This window comes from Corythoichthys intestinalis, chromosome 9, assembly GCF_030265065.1.
Source record: "Corythoichthys intestinalis isolate RoL2023-P3 chromosome 9, ASM3026506v1, whole genome shotgun sequence".
Classification (NCBI taxonomy): Eukaryota; Metazoa; Chordata; class Actinopteri; order Syngnathiformes; family Syngnathidae; genus Corythoichthys; species Corythoichthys intestinalis.
The window spans coordinates 21,271,678-21,297,267 of NC_080403.1; the positions used below are offsets into that span (position 1 = coordinate 21,271,678).

At 38.4% G+C, this 25,590-nt stretch overlaps 1 protein-coding gene across 2 annotated transcripts; it reads right to left on the reverse strand.

Moving 5' to 3' along the window:
- Positions 1-25,198, reverse strand: mst1ra (macrophage stimulating 1 receptor a). Of its 2 annotated transcripts, none has more exons than XM_057846876.1 (21): positions 25,143-25,198; positions 22,460-23,737; positions 12,969-13,139; positions 12,769-12,888; positions 12,520-12,690; positions 12,268-12,434; positions 11,117-11,246; positions 10,907-11,043; positions 9,365-9,556; positions 9,170-9,269; positions 6,198-6,428; positions 5,972-6,118; positions 5,652-5,814; positions 5,477-5,563; positions 5,083-5,286; positions 4,925-5,005; positions 4,673-4,854; positions 4,466-4,575; positions 2,701-2,866; positions 2,479-2,615; positions 1-1,048 (listed from the first exon to the last, which is right to left on the reverse strand). In XM_057846876.1, exons 2-21 carry the CDS (start codon positions 23,648-23,650, stop codon positions 805-807), a joined length of 4,131 nt encoding a protein of 1,376 aa, XP_057702859.1. In that variant the 5' UTR covers positions 23,651-23,737; positions 25,143-25,198; the 3' UTR covers positions 1-804. The 2 variants fall into 2 exon arrangements, with proteins under 2 accessions (XP_057702859.1, XP_057702858.1); XM_057846875.1 differs by having other exon boundaries at positions 5,477-5,566.
- Between the last annotated feature and the right edge of the window lie 392 nt (positions 25,199-25,590).

Consider the following 25,590-nt stretch of genomic DNA (forward strand, 5'->3'; position numbering starts at 1 on the left):
TGATATTATGTACTTTATTCCAAAATATTTTACAGACCCCAAAGCTACTACTTGAAATAACTGAGTGTCCTCACCCGTGGCCCCCTTTTGAGAATCCTTCAGCCTGGTAATGTAAAAGCCATACTACAAAAAGACGATGAGTTCATCTTTATCCAGTGCACTAGTTTCACATGTTCAGAGAAATTATTCATTGCATACACAAAAGTTGTCCCCTGAGCATAAGTTAACATATAATGCCAGCGTAAACAGCAAAAACAGACTAAAAATCTACACCAACACTAAAGTTAACATTCATTTGGCATCAGTTATATTTTCCTCTGTTTTATGAGTGTGTAAATTTCAAGCTTTATCTTACTCAAAATTATTTGTTGTAACAGGATGAAATCACACTGTCCTACCAATTATAGACTGGATTCACAGTAGAGGTCCAAGTAGCTAATTCAAATTTAATTGTGAAATCTAAATTTTCATTTCTGTACATTTTAGAGACAGATTAGCATGTAAATAATCTTTCGAGAGTGAATGTGGAAGTAAACAATGATGCATTTTAACAAATATGTATATGCTTGTTTGTGTTTAATCTGCCTGGGCTGACGTCCCTTTTCTTTTTCCCTGCATATTTTATACTTTTATCCACGTTTCACAATTGTGTCTCTTAAACCTTGCAGTGTAAATCCACCCTTAGTCAAATAGTACATAGTTTACAGTGTATTTCAGTCCAAAAAGCACACAATAAATAAAAGAACTCCCAGTAAGTCTCTCTTTGTAACTCTGAGGAGCTGAATCGTATCATTTTCATAGCTTTTAGAGGTTTTCCCTGTTCCCATCTTGACCGCTTGTGTCCGACTCTGAGCCCTCGGCTTCGTCTGCAGATGCAGTCAGTGAGGGGTAAGCCCTGGCCTGGTCTAAGTTGACATAGTTGACCTTCAAGTTGATGTAGTGCTCTCCGGTGAGACAGGACAGGATGTTCTGCACGTCTGCGACCAAGTTGTTGAACGTTGGTCTATGTTCGGGCTCCGGGTTCCAACATGCCAACATGATGGAATACCTGTGGAATGAATGTGTGAGAGGTGATTGCGCAAAGAAGTAGGCCTGTCGCGATAACAAATTTTAGTAGGAGATATATCGTCTCAGAAATTATTGCCAATATTCAATATTATTGTTATTTTTTTTTTTTACCAATTCAACCACTAATGTAGTATACATCCTAATAAATCACCCATTCAGATGCCATAAATTGTTATTCATAAATAAAACGCAGACTATATTAAAAATAATAAATATTGAAAAAACAATGCATAACGAGTCATTTGAAAGCTAGCTAAGTGCAGAATATGAAATAGGGGAGAAACCCAATGCCAACAGTAAGCTTTACATGCCGTTAAAAAAAAAAAAAAAAAAAAAAAAAGTAAAAATAGCAAATGTTGAAGTCCAGAGAGTTTTCATATTTGAAGTGTCACCTTTTAACCACAATTTTGGGTTTTTGAAAAGACTGCCAATATTTTATAGCAGGATAAAGTGATTAGTACGTTGTCTTTTTTCCATTAGCCTCAATTTAGCAATGCTAATGTTTAACAATGTTTAATATAAATTAGGGCTGTCAAAATTATCGTGTTAACGAGCGGTAATTAATTTTTTTAATTAATCCCGTATTTGACGCAATTAACGCACAAATGCCCCGCTCAAACAGATTAAAATAACAGCAGAGTGAAAGGTGTACTTGTTGTGCTTTTCGGAGTTTTGCCACCCTCTGCTGGCGCTTGGGTGCGACTGATTTTATAGGTTTCAGCACCCATGAGCATTGTGTAAGTAATTATTGACATCAACAATAGCGGGCTACTAGTTTATTTTTTGATTGAAAATTTTACAAATTTTATTAAAACGAAAACATGAAGAGGGGTTTTAATATAAAATTTCTATAACTTGTACTAACATTTATCTTTTAAGAACTACAAGTCTTTCTATCCATGGATCGCTTTAACAGAATGTTAATAATGGTAATGCCATCTTGTTGATTTATTGTTATAATAAAGAAATACAGTACTTATGTACCGTATGTTGAATGTATATATCTTTCCATTCCAACAATAATTTACAGAAAAATATGGCATATTTTATAGAAGCTTTGAATTGCGATTAATTGCGATTAATTACGATTAATTTATTTTTAAGCTGTAATTAACTCGATTAAAAATTTTAATCGTTTGACACCCAAAATATAAATGTGTTTCCTTATTTTGTAGGACTGAACTTTAATTCTATGGCATGTTGATGACCAATAAATATCTGTGCAGTCTCATATGCAATCAACACGCATGCACAAATGTATGCACGCAAGCACACGGTGATAAATCGCAGCTGAGAAAGTTACCACCCGTATTTTTATTTAACGTGTGATAAATTGACTTATTGCATATCGCAACAGGCTTACAAACAAGACAAAATCATGATTTAGAGGTTATAGGAGGAGCGTCTTACAGCCTATCAGGGCAATACTGTGGCTGAGGTAGCCGACGGCCCCTCAGTAAGTAGTGCGTGATGTCATAAGGGTCTACTTCTGGGTATGGACTGGCCCCTCTGGTCATAAGCTCCCACATCAACACACCATAGGACCACTGTGAGAATGTCATAAAATACAACATCACTGTAAGCACTTTCAATGTATTTTTGAAACAAGATGTGTTCAAATGATCTACTCACTACGTCAGATTTGGTCGTGAACTTCTGTGTCTGTAAGCTTTCAATAGCCATCCACTTGACGGGTAACTTGGCCCTCCTGTGGTCTTGAATACTATAGTACTCCTTGTCATAAATGTCACGTGCCATGCCGAAGTCTGCCACCTTGACGGTGAAGGTCTCATCCAACCTCAAAAGTGAATGAAGACCACATGAGAAACATGATAAGTTTTTAAAGGTTTTTAATCTCACAAAGTTAAAAGGTGTCTGATTTCCTACATATTAGCCTGAATTCTCTGTCCCACATATTGGTGAGTTACAATTTTGTACACAACTGTGCACACCCAAACAATGACCAATGCTTTTTCCACTTAACTCGTTGTGTGTATAAATTAAGCCATCACTTCCTTTCCTATCCTTTTATCACAAAAGGAAAGGCTATCAGAATATGTCAAGGCAGGATTGAAGACTTTAGTTGGGGTGGGATGCAAAAGATGACAACTATTAGGAGTTAAAGACCCACAAAATGACCATTCTTGAGCTTACTGCAAGATCTTGTCCATAGACTAAGGATGATCATGAAAATGCTAAGTGAGGCGGAAACTTTCCAATGATCATAACACAATTTGGACTCCTTAAGATGAGAGAAGGTTATGGGAAAAGTGCTGTGGTCCAATGAAACTTGACACGCTATGTTTGGAGGTTTAAGACAAAAGCATGACCTACAAAAACCCATCCCACCAATAGAAACTAGGGCTGTCAAAATTATCGCATTAACGGGCGGTAATTGTTTTTTTAAATTAATCACGTTAAAATATTTGACGCAATTAACGCACATGCCCCGCTCAAACAGATTAAAATGACAGCAGTGTCATGTCCACTTGTCCCTTGTGTTTTTTGTCTCCCTCTGCTGGCGCTTTGGTGCGACTGATTTTATGGGTTTAAGCACATGAGCATTGTGTAATTATTTACATCAACAATGGCGAGCTACTAGTTTATTTTTTGATTTAAAATGTTATGAATTTTATTAAAACGAAAACATTAAGAGGGGTTTTAATATAAAATTTCTATAACTTGTACTAACATTTATCTTTTAAGAACTACAAGTCTTTCTATCTATGGATCTGTTTAACACAATGTTAATGTCAATGCCATCTTGTTGATTCATTGTTATAATAAACAAATACAGTACTTATGTACAGTATGTTGAATGTATATATCCATCTTGTGTCACATCTTTCCATTCCAACAATAATTTACAGAAAAATATGGCATATTTTACAGATGGTTTGAATTGCGATTAATTACGAATAATTAATTTTTAAGCTGTGATTAACTCGATTAAAAATTTAAATCATTTGACAGCCCTAATAGAAACATGTTGTTTTTCTGAAATAGGAACAGGCTAACCTCACACTATTAGAAAGCCATGTATGGTCAAAACTTGGATGAACACCTCTTTTTCTCAGCACCAGAACTGAAAAGGGTCTTCCAGCATGACAGTGACCCAAAGACATGCATCAACAATTAAAGTAGTTGAACAGGCTGAATCAAAATACAGAAAGAATCAGCCTATTCAATCTCCAGACCTGAACCCAATAGAAAACCTGCGAAAACTGCTGCTTGCTGTTTCTTCTATCTTATGTATTAGTTGACATTTACACTGGGGTCTTTTGTATATTAATATTATTTCTAGACAGCTAACATAGAGATTTGTTCACTTTTTGAGTAAAGACAAATAACTATCTTCTGTATTGTATCCAGTATGTGAAGTAAATTTTACACTTACATGCAATTGCGAGCTGCTAGGTCTCTGTGCACAAATTTCTTCTTTGCTAAATACTGCATCCCCTTGGCAACCTGCAGTCCAAAGCCTATTAGGTCTTTTACAGTTGGATTCTGTGTGTAAGAAACACACACACACGCACATTCTTATTTTTGCTGAGCAAACACTGACAGTTAAAAGGTCACAGGAAGTTTGATTGTGAAACATTACCCTCTGCGGCGAGCGGATAAAATGCCGCACGTCGCCGTGCTTCATGTACGGGAGGACCACCAGAGGGAGCCCTTCTTTGGGTAGCATGATGCCGAGAAGTGACAGAATGTTGGGATGGTGAAAGCCCTTCATTATGATTCCCTCCCTGAGAAACTGATCCACTTCCTTTAAATCTGTGATACCTGTTGACACATTAAGGCCTGAGTTAAGAAACAAGTTTAAAAATTCATGATTATAAAACTGTTTACATACGATTCAGCGATTTAACAGCACAGTGCATCTCTTGCTTTTTGCTGTCCTTCAGATATCCATGGTATACGGTCCCAAAGTGACCTGCATGAGAAGAAAAATGATATGGAATGTGAGTAGCTTCTCATTTTGTTCCCTTTCTAGAGACCCAGATGCATTACCTTGCCCAATGCTCTTGCTTGTTTCAATTCTGAGCATCTCTGCAGGGATGAGGACGTCTTTGACCTCCTCAAGCAGGTCCGAATTGAGGCTGATCATTGAGACGCTGTCCTGAGGGATCAACGGGACGACAAGGTGGTCGTAACTGGCGGCATACAGCGGACCTTGAAAGGCAATGCCTCCTGAAGCAGATGTTTGGCTGGAACCTTTTGGAACACACGCACACAGATGGACTTTAGGAAGTTTTCCAGGGTAAGTTGAAACCTTTCTCCTTTTGTATTCCTCACAACATGGGGAAATAAAGCAAATTCCACACAGGAAGACCAGAGCCAAGGTTCAATCCACTCAGTCACATTTCTGTTAGTTTTTCTCATATCCGTGTAGCCAGTGTCTCACCCTGCCTATAGTCACCCGTCGGCGACATTTCACTTTGGCTGCCCATGCGGTTCATCGAAAGCCTGGCACTTAAACGATTCTCGATGACTGCTGAAAGCGCAAATATAAAAAGGGGCAGTGAAACGTCACCAAAGCAGAAATTGTGCCAAGTGCGTACTACACTCCGATGCCTCACCTCGCTTCTTCTTCCTCAAATGAATCATCACAACTAAGGCGATTCCGGCGCCTGCCATCGAGGCAAAGATGATACCCAAGACAATGGCAGCGATAATTGCGTCGTGATTATAGTCCTCATAGAGGACAGTGCCCACATCGTGGGATTCACCATTCACAGTGACCTAGAGTAGTAGACGGTGTAGAGTCATTAAACATAACATTATGTACATTTTGCTGTACTTTCCCCCTCTCAATGAGATAGTTAATATGAATTGGATTATGTATTGAGTTTTGTGGATGTTTAATTTATTTCCAAGGAAATGTCCTTGATAATCTTACCCTGACAGGCAATCCCTCGCTGGGGATCGCTTGGTTCTTGGGAATCCTGCAAGTCAGCTCATTCATCAGAACCTTGGCGTTACAATCCACATCTCCAATTGTCATGTTGATCTTCATACACAGGTTTACCGTGTTCAGTTTTTGATGCTGTATTAAAATGATATTTATAGGTTATTATTAGTCACTACTGAGAGCTGTTTGGGTTAAAATAACTGTACAAACATACATGCAGCGAAACTTCGGTCTGTCCCGGTTTAAGGATTAACACATTGTCTTCATTTTCAAATGGGATAACTTTGGCGTCAGGGTGGTAGTCAAAACGTCTCCTCCACACATCTCTCATGCTGTCCATGTGAATGGAGAGCTCCCCGACATCTGACCTTTCTTCCGACATATCCAACAGGAAAACGGGGGCTTGGCAGATCATGTGTGTGGCATTTCCTGTGCTGTTACATTCCTGAAAGGAAATGATCACATTTGAGAGACATGAGCCACAATGAAAGAAAAAAAAGCGGAATTTCCAATGTAATTTTAATGTACCGTATTTTTCGGACTACAAGTCGCACCTGAGTATAAGTCGCACAAGCCATAAAATGCCCAACGAAGAGAAAAAAAACATGTATAAGTTGCACCGGAGTATAAGTCGCATTTTTTGGGAAAATTTACTTGATAAAATCCAACACATAGAACAGATATGTGATCTGGAAAGGTAATTTAATATAAAAATACAATAGAGAACAACATGCTGAATAAGTGTACAGTGTACAGTGCATGAACAACAAAATGCGAAAATGTCCTCACCAGGACGCTACGGCTCAGTCCTGGCTATACAGCGAGCTAAACTCCCAAATGAAGATGCTGCACGTCCTTATAATTTGCTGAATCAATTTGGTCCTCGATACCAAACAGGTTCGCATCAACGTAAATAAATGATAATTAGGTGCAATTACAGCAGTGACACAAACGGTTAGCATGCATTCGCTAGCATTAGCACATCGTTCAAACAACCACACAACTGGCTCTAAGTGTCCGATCGCGGGTGGAAAACACACAACAACAACAGAAAAGATGATACACACAGGCGTTGCCTCTGTAGCAGGCCTGTCGCGATAACAAATCTTAGTGTGCAATAATTTATCGCGATATGCGATATTATTGCGCCCCTCCCCAATTTTTATTAAACCAGTTTACAATAACACAGTGAAAATACAGTATATATTAATAGATCAAGTTCACCCATTTAAACGCGATAAATATTTACTCTTAAATTCAAAAATACTTTTTAAGAAATCACAACTAAAAACAATAGACCATGCCTCTTATGTAAAAGACAACAATATTAATACCGCACAGAAACACAGAATAAATTAAATGTGTTTTTCAAGAAAAATAAATAAACTTGCACTTAATAACTTAAGCATTTAGGCAAATGAAAACTTTTCCCCTCATAGCTTCTGCTATGGTGTTCCATACGGATGCAATGATACAGTTAAGTCCCGGTTCGGTATGATTTTCGATACGGAGAACACGATATTCAATTCGATTCAATACATGTAATGCTCTCAAAAGAAAATAACAATTGTATTTTTTGTTTCGGGTTTTTTTTTTTTTTTTGCTAACGAGCAAAAATTAAATTGCCATCATATAAGCACGCATTTCAGTGCATAATATCTATGTGCTTACTTTTTACTGATCTGAAGAATAAAATGTATTATTATTATTATTATGAGCAAGACATTCTATTTCCGAATCCATCTGTTTCACGTACTGAATTAACAATATTTGAAGCATTATCTATAGTCACTGGTATGGATTGATTTGGCCTTCTTAACTTCCATTCAGTCATGGCAGTTTATAATTCATTTATGTACTATATGGACTATGTGTCCCATAATCACTCTGGGCTCAAGTAGCCAATGGCATGGGACGTAGCACATCTAGTTTGCTATTTCAAGATATCTAGTGTGTGCGCGCATTAAAAAAATCATGTCTGCTCGTTACTGCACAACACCAGCATATGACAATCGACTTTCATGAACAGGACGAGTTTGAAGCACAGCGCTCTTAATTTGCCACTCAATGTTCATCATGTCCGTTGTCAAAGCGTGGTTGTTCGTAGCAGCCAAGTCGGTAGCAATGTTTTGGCGGACTTCGTTGTAAATATCCGGTGTTGTGCCGAAAAATAGCCGCCCTTCATGAAATGTCACCCCTGACAGCAGCGCCCATACGTCAACAACACTGGCACGGCGGAGATGGTCCGCAGTCAATCCAGAGCACTGACGTGGCCGGTATACGTTGAACAATAGGATATAATGGGAATGATTGGCTCCGGCGCTATTTTTTGCCGGACCTGGAATGAAGATGCATTTTGCGCAGTTGGTAACAAGGAATCCGAACTTTTAACAGCATGTCTGTCGCACGCGCGCACACACGTGAGACAATAAATCGCAGCGGAAAAATTACCGCCTTCATTTTTATTTATCGTGCGTTAAATGGAATTATTGCATATTACGACAGGCTTACTCTGTAGAGATATTTTACAGCATAAACAATGAACGTAGGTTCGCAGCTCTCTCTCTCTCTCTCTCTCTCTCTCTCTCTCTCCCTCTCTCTCACTCTCAGACGCTGTGTAGCTGACCGTCTTCTTCTGACGTGTGAGCGCTCTTCTTCGCATAAACAAGTGCGAGTGCACCCCCACGTGGGCGTGAAAGCGCCACAAACTAATAGCATGCATTTCAATATAAAAAAGTCAATAATACAATTGAACACACATTGCCAAAGGCAGAACGTGAACGTGGCCATAGCTATTAAGAGTTATTCAGATAACTATAGCATAAACAACAAGCTAATAAGTTTACCAAACCATCGGTGTCACTCCAAAACACCAAAATAACATGTGAAATGATATCATAATGTGTTAATAATTTCACACATAAGTCACTCCTGAGTATAAGTCACTTCCTCAGCCAAAAAATGAAAAAAAATAAATAAATAAATAAATAAAAAAAAACGCGACTTATAGTCCGAAAAATACGGTAGTTGCCAGCAGATAGCTTGTTTCAGCTAAATAAACTAAACAAACAAACAAACAGTCAATAAATCCTATGGGTAGCTTGGTGTTCTAGTGCTTAGCTTTTCAGCTTGTCAAGAGGTCCCAACATCTGTGAATATTTTTGTCTAGAGTTGTGTTAGATTTACCAGTTGTCGGGGTTGCAAAGGGGAGCTTCTTGAAGTATACTGGAGCACAGTTTTGTGTGCAGAGTCAAGACTCTGACCCTCAATCATCAACTTGGAGCCACTGAATGTCAGCATAAGAAGACAATCAACAAAACGTTCACACTATGTGGAGTAGATACTTAATGTATAACTTTTTGTCAGTTCATTCTGTCATACCTGCTGAAACTGCAATGAGGATGCACAGAAGTTATAACAGGGTTTTTCTTGTAGTGGAACGTTTTCGTGGTGGTGACCTCAAGGTTGTCGATGACCAGTTTTACAGGAACACTCCCAATGTTTAGAGCAGCCGGGGTGAGGCAGACAATTGATGATAAAGATCCACTTTCTTCCAGAGAAGTACTAGACACACTGCAAATAAGATCATTTTTCATAAATCTAGTCAAATAGTTTTCTCAATCTTGTTTTGAGTATTAAAGACTAGTTAAAAGATTAATTTGTAAGATTTTATACTAAGTGAATATTACTATTTGCTATTATTAAGCGCATACACCTAAAAGTTGGTAATTTTTTTCACCTAAATGAAGAAAAAAATGCTTTCAAATAATGTTGTTCAAAACATTATTCTTATCATTCTTACCATCTTATCTTGTCATTATAAAACATCTTCTTATCTATTTTTAAATAAAAACAATTTAAATGAATTTTTAAACATTTCTGACACATTTACGCCCTCCTCCCTTAAAATAAGAAACACTCCAATATACTGTAACTTGACAAATCACTTCTATTGACAGAGTTCATCTCAAACGTCTGAACAGTAGGCCTATTGATATTTTTAATGTTTAAAACAATTAACAAAAAAATAAGACATTTTGATCTTGCTAAACAAGTGTTTCAATACAAGTATATTTCACGATTTAATGGAGTTCTGTTGCTTAGAATGAGAGATTTTAGCAATTTTAAGGTTTAATTTCTTAGAATTATTGCTTAGAATTAGGCTTTTTGTCTTGCTTGTTCCAAGCAACATTTTGCTTTGAGTGTTTTATGCTTTTTCTATAGATTGAATGAAGTTGTTTGTTGCTTGATATACGTATGTGATAGTGTTTTTTTTTTTTTTTTTTTTTTTTTTAGATTTAATTTCCTTACTTTGCTGCTGAGAATATGTGTTTTTCCTAATTATACAAAAAATGGCACTGAAATGAGTGTTTAAAGCTTTTTTTTTTTTTATAAGATTAAATATACAAGTTTATTGCTTGAAAAAAGTCTATTAAGCTTATTTTCAGCTTAATGAAAGCCTAGCTATTTTTCTTATTTCAAGAAATATGAGTAAAATTTACTTGAAGCACAGGCAGATAATTTCACCTACTTCTAACAGAATAACACTGAAAACAAGGAATTTAACTAGTTTTAATGAGGTGTGTTTTTGCAGTGCACAATCATCAAATCAAATATTTCAGCAATCTCGCCACTTATGATCCTTTTGCTGTTTTGGTGAAAATGAGAGGAAAATAACATTCGTTCATTCGTCCCTCCCAGTCAAAATGAATTGGCCGTCTAGCGCCCTTAGTGGCAGCCAGTGACTTAACATAGACATACATGTACTCCAGCAAACCTGTTGGGTCCTTGATTAAACAAAGATATCTTTTTTTAAACTATTCATCAATTCTTGTAGGGAGCATATCGAAAACCTTTTGGGATACGAAATATCGCGATATCTCATCATATTGATATATTGTCACATCCCTATATGTTACTCACTCTTGCATGTGACATGTTAGGTCTGCAATAAAGGCTTCCCTCTGCATCCCAGAATCAAGGTTGTGGCCCGTCAGTGTGACTAGTGTTCCGCCAAAAACAGGACCATGCTCGGGTGTTATTTTTATTATGCTGGGCTCCTGCTTATACACATACATAATTCATTGTAACAAAATAACAAGCTTTATATTTTATAACATGTAGTCATCTCACCACAACAGAGAAGCCAGACACCCGAGCTCTTCCTTCAATGGAGTACTCAGCCCTTGCTTTCCCTTCATGCACTTCCAGAGTGATAGTCAGATTGGGGTTTGACACTTCGTCCTTCAGTTTACATACGAGGCTGCAAAAAGAGAATTAAAGTATGACCTTATTAAACCTAAGGGAAAAAAAAAAGTCCAGCATCTGACAGTGTTTTGTAAAATTGGACAACTGAGGAGGAAGTCAAACCATGGTATGCTTTGCTATGAAGTGCTGCCCCCATAAGTGAAGATACTGTCCATGCTTTTGCTTGTGTTAATACAGCTTAGAGTGAAATTTCAAGAAAATCAAAGCATTCAAGTGAAATGTGTTACCTTTGATTTTGTTTGTTTGTTTGAACATGTTTATTTCAAATATTCAATTCATAAGTACGGTACCAATAATCAGTAACAATAATCAGATATAAGGGAAAGAAAACAAAATATGAGTATTCGAAAAGGAGTGAGAAATAAAACTTATTTACTCCCAACCCTTGTCCTTATGTTCTGACGTGTCAGTTTCCGTCCATATATTTAAACAAATACATTTTTATGTAACACATATAAAATTCCACCATATACTATAACTCTACATATTACCTTTACACTAATGTCGCAAAAGCCTAGTCATATGAATCAGACCCGGAAAAACATAAATAAAAAAATAAATAACCCGAATGTCCGATATCACAGTATGTGTCACAATTGTCACAACACACGTAGTTATAATCCACATCTCCCTCATCCTTATATTTTTTTGAAAATCATACCTTCATACAGTTTCTTAAATTGTCCCATATTTGTACGTTCTTTTAAACCCACACTAAATTTCTTCAGTAATCTTACCCCACATACTGATAAGCAAAAACTTTTTCTTGTTGTCCGAAATCTGGTTTCTTCGAAATCCCAATATCCCCGTAAAATGTAAGATTTTTCATAGTTTGTAAACAACTGCTGAATATTCTGAGGTAATAATTTTTTTTTAGCTTTGAACATTATTCGTGCTGTTGATCTTGGTTATGTTCTAGGGCTGCCTTCCTGACCAGGCTGTCTTGGTTGTTATCAAAATTAAGAATGAAGAAAAATGACATGCTTGGTGTCATCTTTTGCTCGTATGCTACTCACACTTGACTTCTGCTTTTGTCGGGTAGGACAGTACACAAAGTCCCTGAGCCCACAGTGACTGAATGGGTCACATCATTGATGATGGGCGGTCCCCAAGGAGATCGAAACTCCCTCCCACAAAGTGTCAGCTCAGTTTCCCCACCCGATGGTGCCGTTTTGGGGTAAAACTGCAAAAGCAATCAATCAAATCTCATTACCATTACTATAAGTCATGTCAACTCTCTCATTGATTTGAGCTGGCTCGAGCTCTACCTCTGTTATGACTGGCGCACAAGAATGTTTGTTCCACAGCGAAGTGCACTCATCTTGCCTTGAGCACATTCCCGAGCACCAGCCACAGTTCATGAAGTGGGGAGCCGTCAAACACATGTGGCACGTGACAAAATGCGTACAGCCCGGTCCTATAGTAGGCACTCTAAACAACTGGATCAAAGACGGAGGGAGATGGGAGTGAGGAGATGCTACAATTATCATTCATGAAACGTGGTGCAAAAATATTACCTGATTTCCAGCCACAAAAAGTAGTGATTCATCATTAAAAATAGTTGCTGTTCTAGATATTGGCATTTCTCCAAGAGAATAGTTGGCAAAAATAAAGGGTGTGTCCAATGTAAGAATGACCTAAAATCACAACGAAATAGTTTTGAACCAAGCAGCATAATGATACAGATGCAGTCACAGTCAGGACTGAGATTAGCTACCTGCAGGATTCTTCCATCTGAGGTCCCAAAGTGGCCCAGAGTTTGTCTGCCATGAACGGTAACTAGGATGGACGTGAAGAGGACATTCTTCATCTTTTGGTTAAATATGTCTCCTCTGTAGTACGTTTTTGAAACAAGTGTGGGTTTGGCAGTGCATGTGTCATTGCCTGACTGGAACAAACACAAAAACGACCAATCGATTAAATTATTATTTGTTTATATTCCTTATCGTCCATTGGCCTTCCTATTGGGTATAACAGGTGATTCAACATGTTTGATTATATTTTTCTATATCATACAGTAGGTGCAATGAATGGGACTAGTTGAAAAAATTTCCACGCAGTTCAACTTTTTTTCAGATGCACTTATATATGTTTTGGGGTGTGAGAGGAAACTGGAGAGAACCAACTCAAGCAGCAAGAAAATATGCAAAACTAGATAAGAACCCAGAATCTCTCTGTTAAGAAGCAGGCCTCCGTTAAACTCCAACGTTTTTACTGTAGTTCACAGCTATCAAACTCGTGGCGCGCAAGCCAATCCTGGCCCACCACATCATTTTGTGTGGTCCACAAAATTAAATCATGTGCATTAGTTGCACGATTCTTGCTAAAATCAAATGGATACAAACATTTTAAGAAATCAGAGAATATTTACATATTTTTCCTGGGGTTTTGTCTTATTTAAAAATGATAAAATAAAGATGTATATTGAAAAAAACGTACTGTTTTCCGCATTTTTTTTTTAATTAAAAAACAAACAAACATAAATCAGAAAACATTTTCTATATGTGAGAGGCTCAATCAAGAGTTTTTGGACAATTTTGAAGTCAATAGTGTTTCTGAGATTTTATCACCTATACAACTCAAAATAGTTGACGAATCATTTGATTGCCGATTCCTTTTTGATTAATAGTGGCAGCCCTTGTTTCATTGTCATTGATAGCACTACACATCCAATCCATTCTAGCTGGGTTAAGAAACATTTGATGTCTAGCGCATCAGTGGCAGCCAATAGGTTAAATATTTATATGGGTTGGTTGACATAATTGCCCCCTGAAGGAAACCATATTGACAATGTGGCCCATGACCAAGGTGAGTTTGACACACCTACACTCTAAAAAATGATTCATGAGGCTAGTTGGTATGACTTGAAAACATGAACTTTTTCAACATAAAAATGACTTTTTTTTTTTACTATTCATTGTTTTATTAAGTTGGTAACTTCTTTTATGGAGTTAATCAAAATTAAATATTAAGAAAGACGTATTAACTTAAAAGTATATTGTTTTTGAATAAGCTTTTCTGCTTTCACGTAACAAAGGGAAATATTAAGTAAGTGAAATTCAATTTTTATTCCATTATTAAGTTGGTGCAACTTCCTAAATTCCCATCACATGTGCATATTACCACGGGAAAAGAATGGGCCATTTTCTGCCTCGAGCTTGCGCCAGCCAACAGGTGGAAGAAAACGGCAATTAGGACGAACCTCAAATTCACCCTTGGATAAACTTCTATCGGTGAGTAAATATATTTTTAATTTATTTTCTGAACTTTATGTACAACAGTAACCATCAGTCCACTAGCACATAAGCGAGCATTGTCGTTTTGTGTGTGCGTAAAGATATTCTTTGTTAAATTGGCAAGTTTAAGTCGTATAATCCTCGACTTCAGACATCACAACACCACACTGAATAAGTTACCCCTGACAATAAAATTAATGGAGTAGGCAAAATTGGCTATCCGTTTGTTTGTTTGTTTTTTTATCCAGAAATTCGGTGTTCAAATGAATTTATCTAGTATTACAAAGAATGTCAATGTTCATATTTTTTGTTTGTGCGAGTTGTTTGTGAAAGCAATGTCCAAAAAGGGTTCTCCATTATTGATCTTACCTTATTAAGTGAGTCAAACAGTGTTTGAGTGATGTAAATAAAGGGTATGCAAAGTTGTTTGAAAATAATAAAGCCACTTTGTTTAAAGATTTGTATAGATGAGAAAGGAGTGCTTTGCAATTTAAAAAAAAAATTGGGGTGGAGGGGGGGGGGGGGGTTCCAACCTTTTGCAATAATTGTCTGTTATTCATCCATGTTTTCCGGCTCTCTGCTCAGTGGTGGCAGTGTGTAGCAGTTCTTTACCACAGTGTGTACTGTGTAGTAGGTTACGGACAACCTCCAGACTACGGTAAAAGTTGAACAGTTAATATTTTCTGCAAATATAACTAGAGCAACTGCTGATTCTGCAGTGATCGCCTGTTTTTCCTCTTAACTGTTGGTCAACAATCTATTTGCATCATATAGAGGGACTAACTTTTTTCCCCTTCTTTTGCAGAAACAGCTGAACTGGTTTGAAACAACCTGGCAATATTTGCAATCAACTGTTCAGAAAGTTTTAGACAGTAAGTTATCACTATAAGACTGCTGCACTAGACATAGCTGCCCACCTGTGATAGCTTGTTTTTCTTCTAACTGTTGGTCAACTATCTATTTGCATCATATAAGTGGACTAACGTTTTTTTCTTTTGCAGAAACTGCTGAACTGGTTTGAAACATCCTTACAATATTTGCAATCAGAAAGAAAATGAAAACAGATTTCATTGCCATACATCAAGCAGCATACTCAAAAAATTACAAAAATGTTTACAACATTTAAATAAATTATCTTAAAACAGGAGTTACTTTTCAATCACCCTATATTATTTGTACATTTGCAAACATTTTGTTGTACACTTGTTTTGCACTGTGTGTTGTTGTGCCATATCTGTGTATCAAAGTACTGAAAGTACACTTTTCGTTTATACCTGCACCTGAAGTGAACTGTTGACAATGTTTAGGATGTTTATATTGGTTTTGCTCTGCACATTTATTTTGTCCATTCTTTTGAGTTTTGAAATATATATCTTTTTCCAAATAAAACTGGAGTTGCCATGTCCAATTTTTTTCATTCATTCATTTTCCATGCCGCTTATTCCTCACAAGGGTCGCGGAGGTGCTGGAGCCTATCCATGTCCAATTTATTTTAGAAAAATAAGTTATTCTTACTCAATAAATTTATGTACCATTTTGCATCAACTTTTGAGTTGAGAAATTAAAATGGAGTTATAGCAACCTAAATGAAGTAATTTTACCTCTTATTAATGCTAAAACTTGGACTTAAAAATTGTGTTGGTTCTACACAATAAAGCTTGTGGAGGACAATAAATAATGATGGTTCAACTATACCAACTGAGTTAGTCCAGTTATAAAATTTATAAGGGAAGTACTTAATCATGGCTTAGTTGAATTTACTTAAAAAATTAAATGCAAATTGTTACAACAATTTTTTTAAGTAGAGCCAGTGGATTTTTTTTAGAGTGTAGTTAATGATTTTGGGAGTTTTTCATGTGTAAAATTTGTATACAGTATATTATTCTTGTCTGTTGTGTTTATTCACAGATTGGGCCTTCCTCCCAACCTTCAGTAAGAGTCCATTTCCTGCCAATCGTCCCTTGCCCTTTAAGTGACTTATGGTCCACTTCACAACCGCGGTAGTATGTTCACACTTTTACTTTGGTTTATGTTTCCCTCAATCTGCATCAGTATTTAAACGTACCTAAAGAGGAAGTTTTCCAACATGTCTGCAGTCAAAAGAACAAATGCGCCATAAAAACCACAGGGACAGCTTCCATATGTTGACTTTGTGCCTTCTAGCAATTTTAAGTGGACCTTTTGAAGCGCTCACACATAAACACTGAGTAAGAGGCATGGCAGTTAATGATAAAGAATGACTGTTAGGAACACGTGGAAACATTCCCCTTTGAAGCCATCCACAAGTTCTAGCAGGCAACCCTTTCGATGGTCCCAAGGTGCACTCCACTGTGCTAACATTTCAGTGGATTAAGTAGAACGAACTGGATTTCTGGATTTGAACAGCTCATATATCCCTGCATATTTTCCATCATTCTCCAATTTCCTTTTCGAGAAACAGTCCCTCCCCCAGTGAAATTCCACCTTTTATCAGTAGGATTTATTGCGCATTTGTTGGCAAGCATGTACACACGGCTGCTCAAAGAACACGATTTGAAAACCATAAAAAAGGAAAAGCCACACCTTTAAATGACACCTGAGATAAGAAGCCAAGCTGTTGGCTTTACTTGGCCTATACCCACGTAAATTTATAACAAACTTTTTTGTATCTGTCTGTCCTATCCACTGAAAACCGGTCGGTTGTTGAGGAAAGCCAGAACACGGTAATGTGAACAACTGACTCATTCACCCCTCCCAAGCTTGTCATTTGCCCTGTGCTCGTTCACACACCTTCATTTTTCTTTGAGAGGTACTGGCTACACTCACTGGCTACAACTTTGTTTCATGATGTTTATTACTGTAGAAATAATAAGCATGTTTTTAAAGGGGACATGTTACAGCAGGCTGACTTTTTAATTGAATATATGGCGGAAAACACTCAAGTGACTCGAAGTTCCGCTCTAAGACCCCCAATTTGGCCAAATCTCAAAATTGTCCGATATGCATGTGTGATACGTCATTGGAAAGCTTAAAATCTCAATTTTCTGGGGAAAGAAACATTTTGAACATTTAAAAAAAAAAAAAAGTTTTTTATACAGCAAAACCCTATCTGGAGGTGACAGCACGCGAGAGCAGAATTACAGACGCCATGACTTTAACGAGATATTATCGCGTACTTACCATGTTTCAATCCAAAAACTCCATGTAGCATGTATCACTGAGTGTCAAGACACAGCTGTGAATGGCCACAGCTGGATTTTTGGGGGATTTTATGGGTGAAACATGGTAATATAACAAGGGTCGCGACGCAGAAATCGCAGACATCAAGGAGTGGTCAAGATTTTCTTTTTCATATATTTACCCTTTTAAACATTTTTTTTTCAATTTTTCTTTGTTTGAATCGATTATTTATCATCTAACATTTCGGAGAAAATGCGACACTAACATAAAAAATATGATTAAGCGATAATTATGAGGTAGATATCCGTGACTTTTTTACAGACACCATTTTTTTTCATTGTGACGTCATTTGTTAAAAGTTTTTTTAAAACGAAATACTATACATCAATTAATGATTCAAAGCTAAAAATGACAGACATTTTGAATAACAGATATAATTAATTACCTTCGTTTTATGGCTGGTTTGAAACAAAAGCGGTTGCACGATGTCTGTAAACGGGGGTTTGTGGGGTAAAACGAACAAATTAAAAATAGTTTTGGGGCTTAATGTGCCATGAATCTGCTATGGCAGCATATAGACATATAGGTCTATCAAACACAACGTTGTTTTGGCTTAAAATACAGCAGATTCTTTAAAAGAGTGCAAAAGCAGAAACTGCTTTTTCAGTCTTGTCAGTGTTTTCCGCCATATACAAATTTCTGGTCTCTACATCGCCTTTTTCCCTGTCAAGTGGGTCATTACACAACCAAGCTATTTCTAAAAATAAGCGTGAGTGATTCATTCAGAATTTTCCTTAAATGTGACAAAACAGCTCGGCTACTCGACACTGTACTGCCCCCACATTGAGTTCTTCATCCTCTAGGTTTGATTAAGTTTTTTTAAGTGACAGGTGGACTGAACTTAATAACTATCATGTCTGAGCAAAAGGTTTAGCAGAGCTGCTTTGTTTGAAGCACAAATTACCATTAGTTTATGATAAGCGACGTCTACTTGACAGTTGGACATTGTCAATGTGCTAGTTCAGGTTAGGATAGGGTAGCCAGTGATACATGTTTCATATGTTACACTATACTGATTGACTAGAACATTTGGTTGCCTAGTGATGAAGTGCTGCCTCAACGGGTGCAAATACAACCCATGCTTTCAAGGTATTTTGGAGGGTCGAGTTTCATTCTCACTATTTTGCTGAATGCTCAGTAGCCCCAACACTAATCATTATGTTGAGAAAATTCCCATTTAGTTTGGGACAGCCTGAAGTAGTTGAATGAGCAGGGGATCATTTAAATGGGATAACACTGCCCTTTCAAATAGACTGATTATTATTTTTTTTAATCCTTGGTGGGGCCGGATGTATGGGGGGGCTGGGGTGGGCATGGCCCACCCAGACGAGAGTCGTGCCCACCCAATCAAAATGTAGGGAATATCTATTCTAGCGTCGCACTGGATATAGAGACCGAGTTGATCTCACCTACTTTTTTATTGCAGGATTAATGGTTACTGTTAGCCGCAACCACGCCGAACAAGCAATCACCGAAACAAGCTGTTTTTCCAACCTCGTTTGTTATCCGCGCGCATCCTCTCTCTCCTCCAGACACATTCTCGCAGTCGGACATCCGGGCATTAATTACTTCACCAGCCACAACAAAGCGTCGCTATATTGAAATGGGGGCAAAACACGAGTCACAAGCAGAGGCGTCGCGTCCCATTGGGCATACGCAGGCAATTGCCTAGGGTCCCCAGCCAGCAGGGGCTCCCAGAGGGCCAATAGATTTGGCACTCAAAGATTTAGCACACTCAGCTTCCCCGCATTTTCGTGACTAAAAGTATTGGGAGTGATTTTATACCATGGAATTATTTGGCTGATTATCTATCATTTCTGCTATCAGTCCCAATTAGCGTACATGTTTAAGCTAGTCCATTCAGTTTTGATACTGTATGTATGTGCAAAGAGTGATTCACTAAGACTTTTATGAAATGTCCTTGCTGTATGATTTTATGTTGGTTTTCACAGGCCACCTCATTATTCATGTGACTACTTAAAGAAATGGTGATTTTTCCAAGAAAGTCTATTAATGGGTCTATCGTATTCCTCGTTGAATACTCTATAAAAAAATATAACACATATGCATCTAAAATAATCCTAAACGATTTTATTAGCAATTTTAATACTCCTTTTAGCAAGGTTCCTTGGGTATGCGGTATGCCGCTGCGTACATTCCCATAGCAACCAGTCCTGTTATTGTCCTACGTCACAAGCGCTGCATATTCTGAGAACGAGAATAGGCGTAAGCGTAAGGTGCGCAATTTCGAGCAGAGGGGGCCACCCCACCTGTTTGAGGATTAATCTGTGCGTCAATGAACGAATGTAAGTATTTCCTCTTCATGCCATAAAGTTCTTATGATAAGTTAGAGCCGTTATCAGCGCGACCGTTTTGTGTTTTTCCTGTTACGTCGGCTGGTTTATCCCACTTGTTCTCGCTGCGTCGAGGAGAGCGTTCTTTACATTATATTCGCATTGCACATTTGCTTTAAGAGGGAAGGTGTTAGTTTAGCATCTTAAAATGATGTTGTACATCCATATGATTGTAAAGTGCTTAGTTTTCGCCACATTTATGGCCAAGATGACCGCACGCAGCACGCACTCGAACCCCCCCCACCCCCCCCCCCCCCCACCCACCTTCGTGTTCATTTTACTGCGCAAATATGTATGTGTGTCACGTGACTCAGAGTGAAAGTGGGCAGCGATCGGGCCTTTTTTTAATTGGCAAAATGAAGAGAAGTTATCCGTCTGGAAATGAAAAAAGAAAGAAAAAAAAAGCAGAAGAGGAGAAAAGGAAGCAAGACAGCGGTGAGTGTACTATGTTACTGTATTTTTATGTCCTTATGAGTGTCCTAAAAAGCACTCTATGAGACTGAGGCGTTATTATACTTTTATTAAATATGCTATTGCTCCAAGTCCAACTGTCCCCCTTACTTGCACACGCTCAAAGGGCCCCATGTTGCTTGTTGCCTGGGGCCCTCTGGGACCCTTGCTACACCTCTGGTCACAAGCAGTTGCTCTGTCGTGCATTGTAGTAAAAACGCGTTGAACTTTTGTCTTATTTGTGGTCTTTTTTTCCGGCGGAATTACTAAAAGTTGCCTTGTTGCGGGTTGTAACACAAGGAAGAGTTCGGAGCCGCATTTGAAGTTTTTCATTCTTCCTCGTGAGAAGAAAAGGACAAACAAATGGCTGAAACCAATCAATCGAGGAACAGTAAAAGAAGACGGTTCCTTGGACCATTCTCGCCACTGGGAACCTAAATCCAGGCACATTTACGGTTGCAGCCGACATTTTATTACTGGTGAGTAAACTTTAATCGATTTTTTTGCCCCAATTAGCTGTTATGATTCAATAGACTAGGCAGTGGTTATTATTACTGTAACTGACAACCCGCAAAGTGTTATTTTTCTTTTGCCATGAACTGCTCTGATCGGTCAATCGATATATTATTGGCCTGGTTGTAATTGGATATTTTGCCATGACGTGTTCACGGCTAAATAACGCTTGGAGGCGAATTACCGGTTACGGCAGAAATAATCACTCCGTATATACTACCAGTTTTCTTAGTTCCACACAGTACATATTCCACGTAATTGATAAAGGTCAACTTACTGGGTGACTTTATGAGGTACTTGTAGATGTTTCCGAACTCCACTGCACGCAATTCCTTTGGATTGTTTATCCAGCTATCAGCTGCGACTTTGTATGGGCAGATTTGCAGGCCAGTACACGCTAATTTTAAGTTGTATCGCCTCCTCGCGTCTGTCGGCAGTGACTCGTGATAATAATAAGTCACGTTTAAGACGTTTTTATGGAAAAAAGACGCAAAACACAGCTGAAATGTATGAATTTCAGAGAACGTTTGTCTACGGATGTTTACCTGTGCGTGCCCCCATCTCAAAATGGCGACACGTTGCTATGCGAGATGATGTCATCGAGACATCACGCCGGCTGCGAGAATATTTAGATAAATGAAAAAAACAAATAAACCCCCCCAAAATTAATGCAGCCTTAACGGGGCACAAGCCAGTGTCCTACTTGCGCCGGTCCTAAGCCCGGAGAAAAGCAGAGGGTAAAAAAAAGCCTGCAATGGGGGTGCCCCCTCAAGATTTCTTAGTGTCCACTCTGGTGGGTAAACCTAGATCCGGGCCTGATCCTTGGTCTATTTTGTTGAAAGTATGTCACACATGTTCTTATCAATCCCCTGGGAACAGTTTCATATCGTGGAAAAGATAGCATTAAAACAGCAATACTAAAAAACTACTGACATTCTAAATTAGACTTACTGGTTACATCTCACCCCTGAAGATATCGACCCGCTAATACTTGTAGTATAGCATATTATTGGAAATGGCTACCGATGCTTACTTCACAGTCATGAGACCCTGATTTTTTTCTCAAATGAAACATCTGTTTCCTCATTCTCCAACCAAACTTCTCACAGGAAGTCTGAAGCTGAGATTTGAGCCTGCAATTAGGAACTGTAAGGAAGAAGTGCTAACAAACATTGCTGTTCTGCTGTAAATATTTACATGGAGAATCTGCAATGACTATGCCTGGATTTGTAATGCTCTCAAGTGGCACATGTCGGAAATGAATATCATAAAAAGGGAGTTCTGCTCATATTTCAAAACAGGAAGTTGTTGGTGTGGCTTCATCTTGCAATGGATCTCATTATGAAAGTATATCAAATGTAGTGGTCATGGTTATATCACTTCATTTGAAAACTGGTAATTTCCTGTCTGGGTGTTTGTACCACAGATTTACTCACCTCATGCGGGCAGTTTTCACATGTCTGAAAATGACACAGTCCTCTGGATAATTGTTCACTTCCGGACCTGCAACAATCCTCAACTCCAGTGTCAATCTTGCTGTTTATGTCACTCAAGGAGAAAGCACACAGAGCTGAATCCTTTTGGGGTTCTCCCTCCGCGTTAACCCGTGCAAACACTCCGTAGAGGATGTCCTCACTCTCATCCACCGATAGCTCTACAGCGAGATTGTTTCCCGCGTGGCCAAAGTGGGCCGCCATGAGTCTGTTGTACACAACATCCTTGAAAGGTACCCTTCGCCGCCTCTTAGGTTCATACCTGCACTCCAACACCATCTCTCGATAGGTCCACACCTCATGGGTCCCCACAGGTAGCCGTGCTAAACGGGTCTGAAAGGCTGAATCATCTTTAGAGGGGTTCTCCCTCTGCAGGGAAAGGAAGTATACGAACTCTTGAGTGGAGAAGCTGTAGATATAATCAATTTTGTATGAGTCCCTTAGGTGAGGTAGCACCGTAAGACCCTCCATCACCATTTGGAATCCATCTTCTGTTGAGAGCGGCCTCACCACTGACACCGACCTACGGGGGAACGTCTGTGCCACCTTGTCATTAACAGAGGCCGCCACAAAGAAGTACGATGTTGCTGCCTGCTCCACGATGGTGATCTTGGTGCCTAATGGACTGGCCAGACAGTCTGGGCAGTACGTGCGGGAGTTATGATTTTCTTTGTACAAACACTGAGGCTTTGGTGGCATGACTTCGAGGTCGATAAAAAAACAGATGCCGTGTTGGGTACTTCCGCATATGTACAGGTAGGTCAGGAAAGATAGATCTAATAGCAGCACCTCATTATCCGTATCCACCGGTTCACTGAGATCTATTTCCATGTTGCACAGGTGGCAGGTTTTACACTCCGGACTGCCAATTGGACCCGTTTTTACCTCCCATACTTGGTTAAGCTTGTCGTCCACCGCTTCCACTATGTTCCGTGAGGCAACGTACACCTCTTGGTTGAGTGGGTTGGCCACTATGTTCTGTATAGGATGCACCGTTTGGAAATGGGGCAAAGGGTATTTAACCGAGAAGTCCGCCTGATTGCTGGGACCGTGGGGACACATGAGCTGTCCTTGGGAATTGGCACTCCGGATCCACATGCATAGGGTCAGCAAGGCGGCCGCCCACGCCAGCATCTCTACGGCACGGCCCCTCGTGGTTGGCGGGCTACCTAAAAGACACCCCTTTGGACTTTGACGCCATTCTGGAGGAGCAGTGGAGCTCTGCGGGAAGACATATTGAGATTTTAAAGAAAGAAAATCACCTTTTTTTTTCTAGTACGATGAAGAAAAACATCTATCCATTCAAACTTAAAACCTGCAAAATGTAATGCAATGCAATAGTGATAGGTGACTTGTAGCCTATCCCAGATGACAGAAGCAGGGTATAATCTTGAGTGGTCACCTGAATGTCAAATAAATATAGTAATTTTCGCACTATAATGCGCTACCTTTTTTCCATCATTTTGAATCCTGCGGTTTATAGTCCAGTGCGGCTTATTTGTTGATTTATTTGGGTTTACAGAAAACACTTCATTTGACAGCTGCGTCATAGGACTATCATAATTGTGACATGACACAAGTGTCATCCTAAAATTTTATCACTAGTTCCATTTATGTCCAGCTCGGCTCTTTTGCATCCATTCAAAAGTGAGATAATTTTCCGGATGACTCAAAATGACATCTGTCATAAGCATTCATTAATCCTCATAACAGTGTCATGTCATAATTTTGACGGTCTTATGACCACAGCTGTCAAATAAAGTGTTACCAGTTAATATCTTTTGGTGTATTATCCCATAATACAGTGAGGACAGCTGCAGCTTATCTTTGAAGGAATTCCATTTTCGTGTCAAATTTGGTGGGTAGCGGCCTATAGTCAGGTGCGCCTTCTAGTCCGAAAATTACGGGAATAAAAATCAATAGTGGCAGGAGTCAGCCTGAGCCAACTAAATACTCTGTAATGTCTCATATTTGTACTATTTACAGTATGTGTTACTGTAATTGTGTTGTCACATCCTGATATTGATCTTTAAGTAGTTTTCGATGAAGGTGTGGAAGTGTTTGGTTTGGTGATTCTGCCTTGTTTATCATATGTGTGAATAGGGTGTCTGTCCATGCAAGTTATTTCATGTGTTTATGGAATATAAACACAGACATTTAGAATATGAGTCACTTGAAATGTACACGGTAACTGAAAGTCGTGGCCACTTGAACCTCCTACAGTTGTAAATCTAATGTATCTGAGGTAAAGGGATTATTCTGGAAGTGACTGGAAAAATACACTGATGCATAGGAGCGAAAGCCGCCAGAAAATGAGTGGAGCCAAATTGTTTGAGGACAAGTCATGACTTGCTTTAGCAATGAGATCGACTTTCAAGTCACAAACAGAAAAAAATGAGTCGAAATGCTGTATTTCATGGCATATTAAATGTTAAGAAGTGGCAGTAATAAGAAGTAACAACACACTTAGGCTAGATTAAGCCACATTGGTATACATCCCATCAGTTGCCATATATATGAAAGTCATCCTTAACATTTTGTGCGTCAACCTATGAAAAATATTTTCTAGTTTCAATATTAAGTATATGAATAAAACATGCCAAAATGTGAATGAGTTGAGGCTCACCTGACAGACGATGACTGGAAGTCTGTGTAGTCGAGCAGAGTTCAATCTACCATGAAACTCCCAAATTTGTCAAGCAAGCTGTCGTGGAAGCAAAGCAAACCTGAAGTTGACCTTGCTCACTTTCAAAATAAAAACAAAAGTTGAGTGTGACACCTAGCTGCTCATTTAAATTTGGTTTAAAATGAGAAAAAACATGAATCAAAATGAAATAATTATTTCACATAAAACTTTTAATTACAACTCCAGTACAAATACTTAGCAGGATAAGTAAAAATACATTATTATTTTAATCATTAAGGTAAAGAAGTAACTACAAGACAGTACAATACAATACAGTAAACTACAAAATAAAAAAGTGAGAAATATTGAATTGTTGTTGAAATTGAATTAAAAACATAATTTAAAAACTATCGTCAATGATGGCAAAATAGTAAAGCATTCATAAACA

Bases quoted from the DNA above. Each gene is read 5' to 3' on its own strand.
- mst1ra (XM_057846875.1), bottom strand. From the start codon at position 23,650: ATGCTGGCGTGGGCGGCCGCCTTGCTGACCCTATGCATGTGGATCCGG. The intron at 5,815-5,971 runs GTAAGATTATCA...CTACTACTCTAG, and splicing joins GCGAGGGATTGCCTGTCAGG to GTCACTGTGAATGGTGAATC. The intron at 4,576-4,672 runs GTAATGTTTCAC...TCTTACACACAG, and splicing joins TTATCCGCTCGCCGCAGAGG to AATCCAACTGTAAAAGACCT.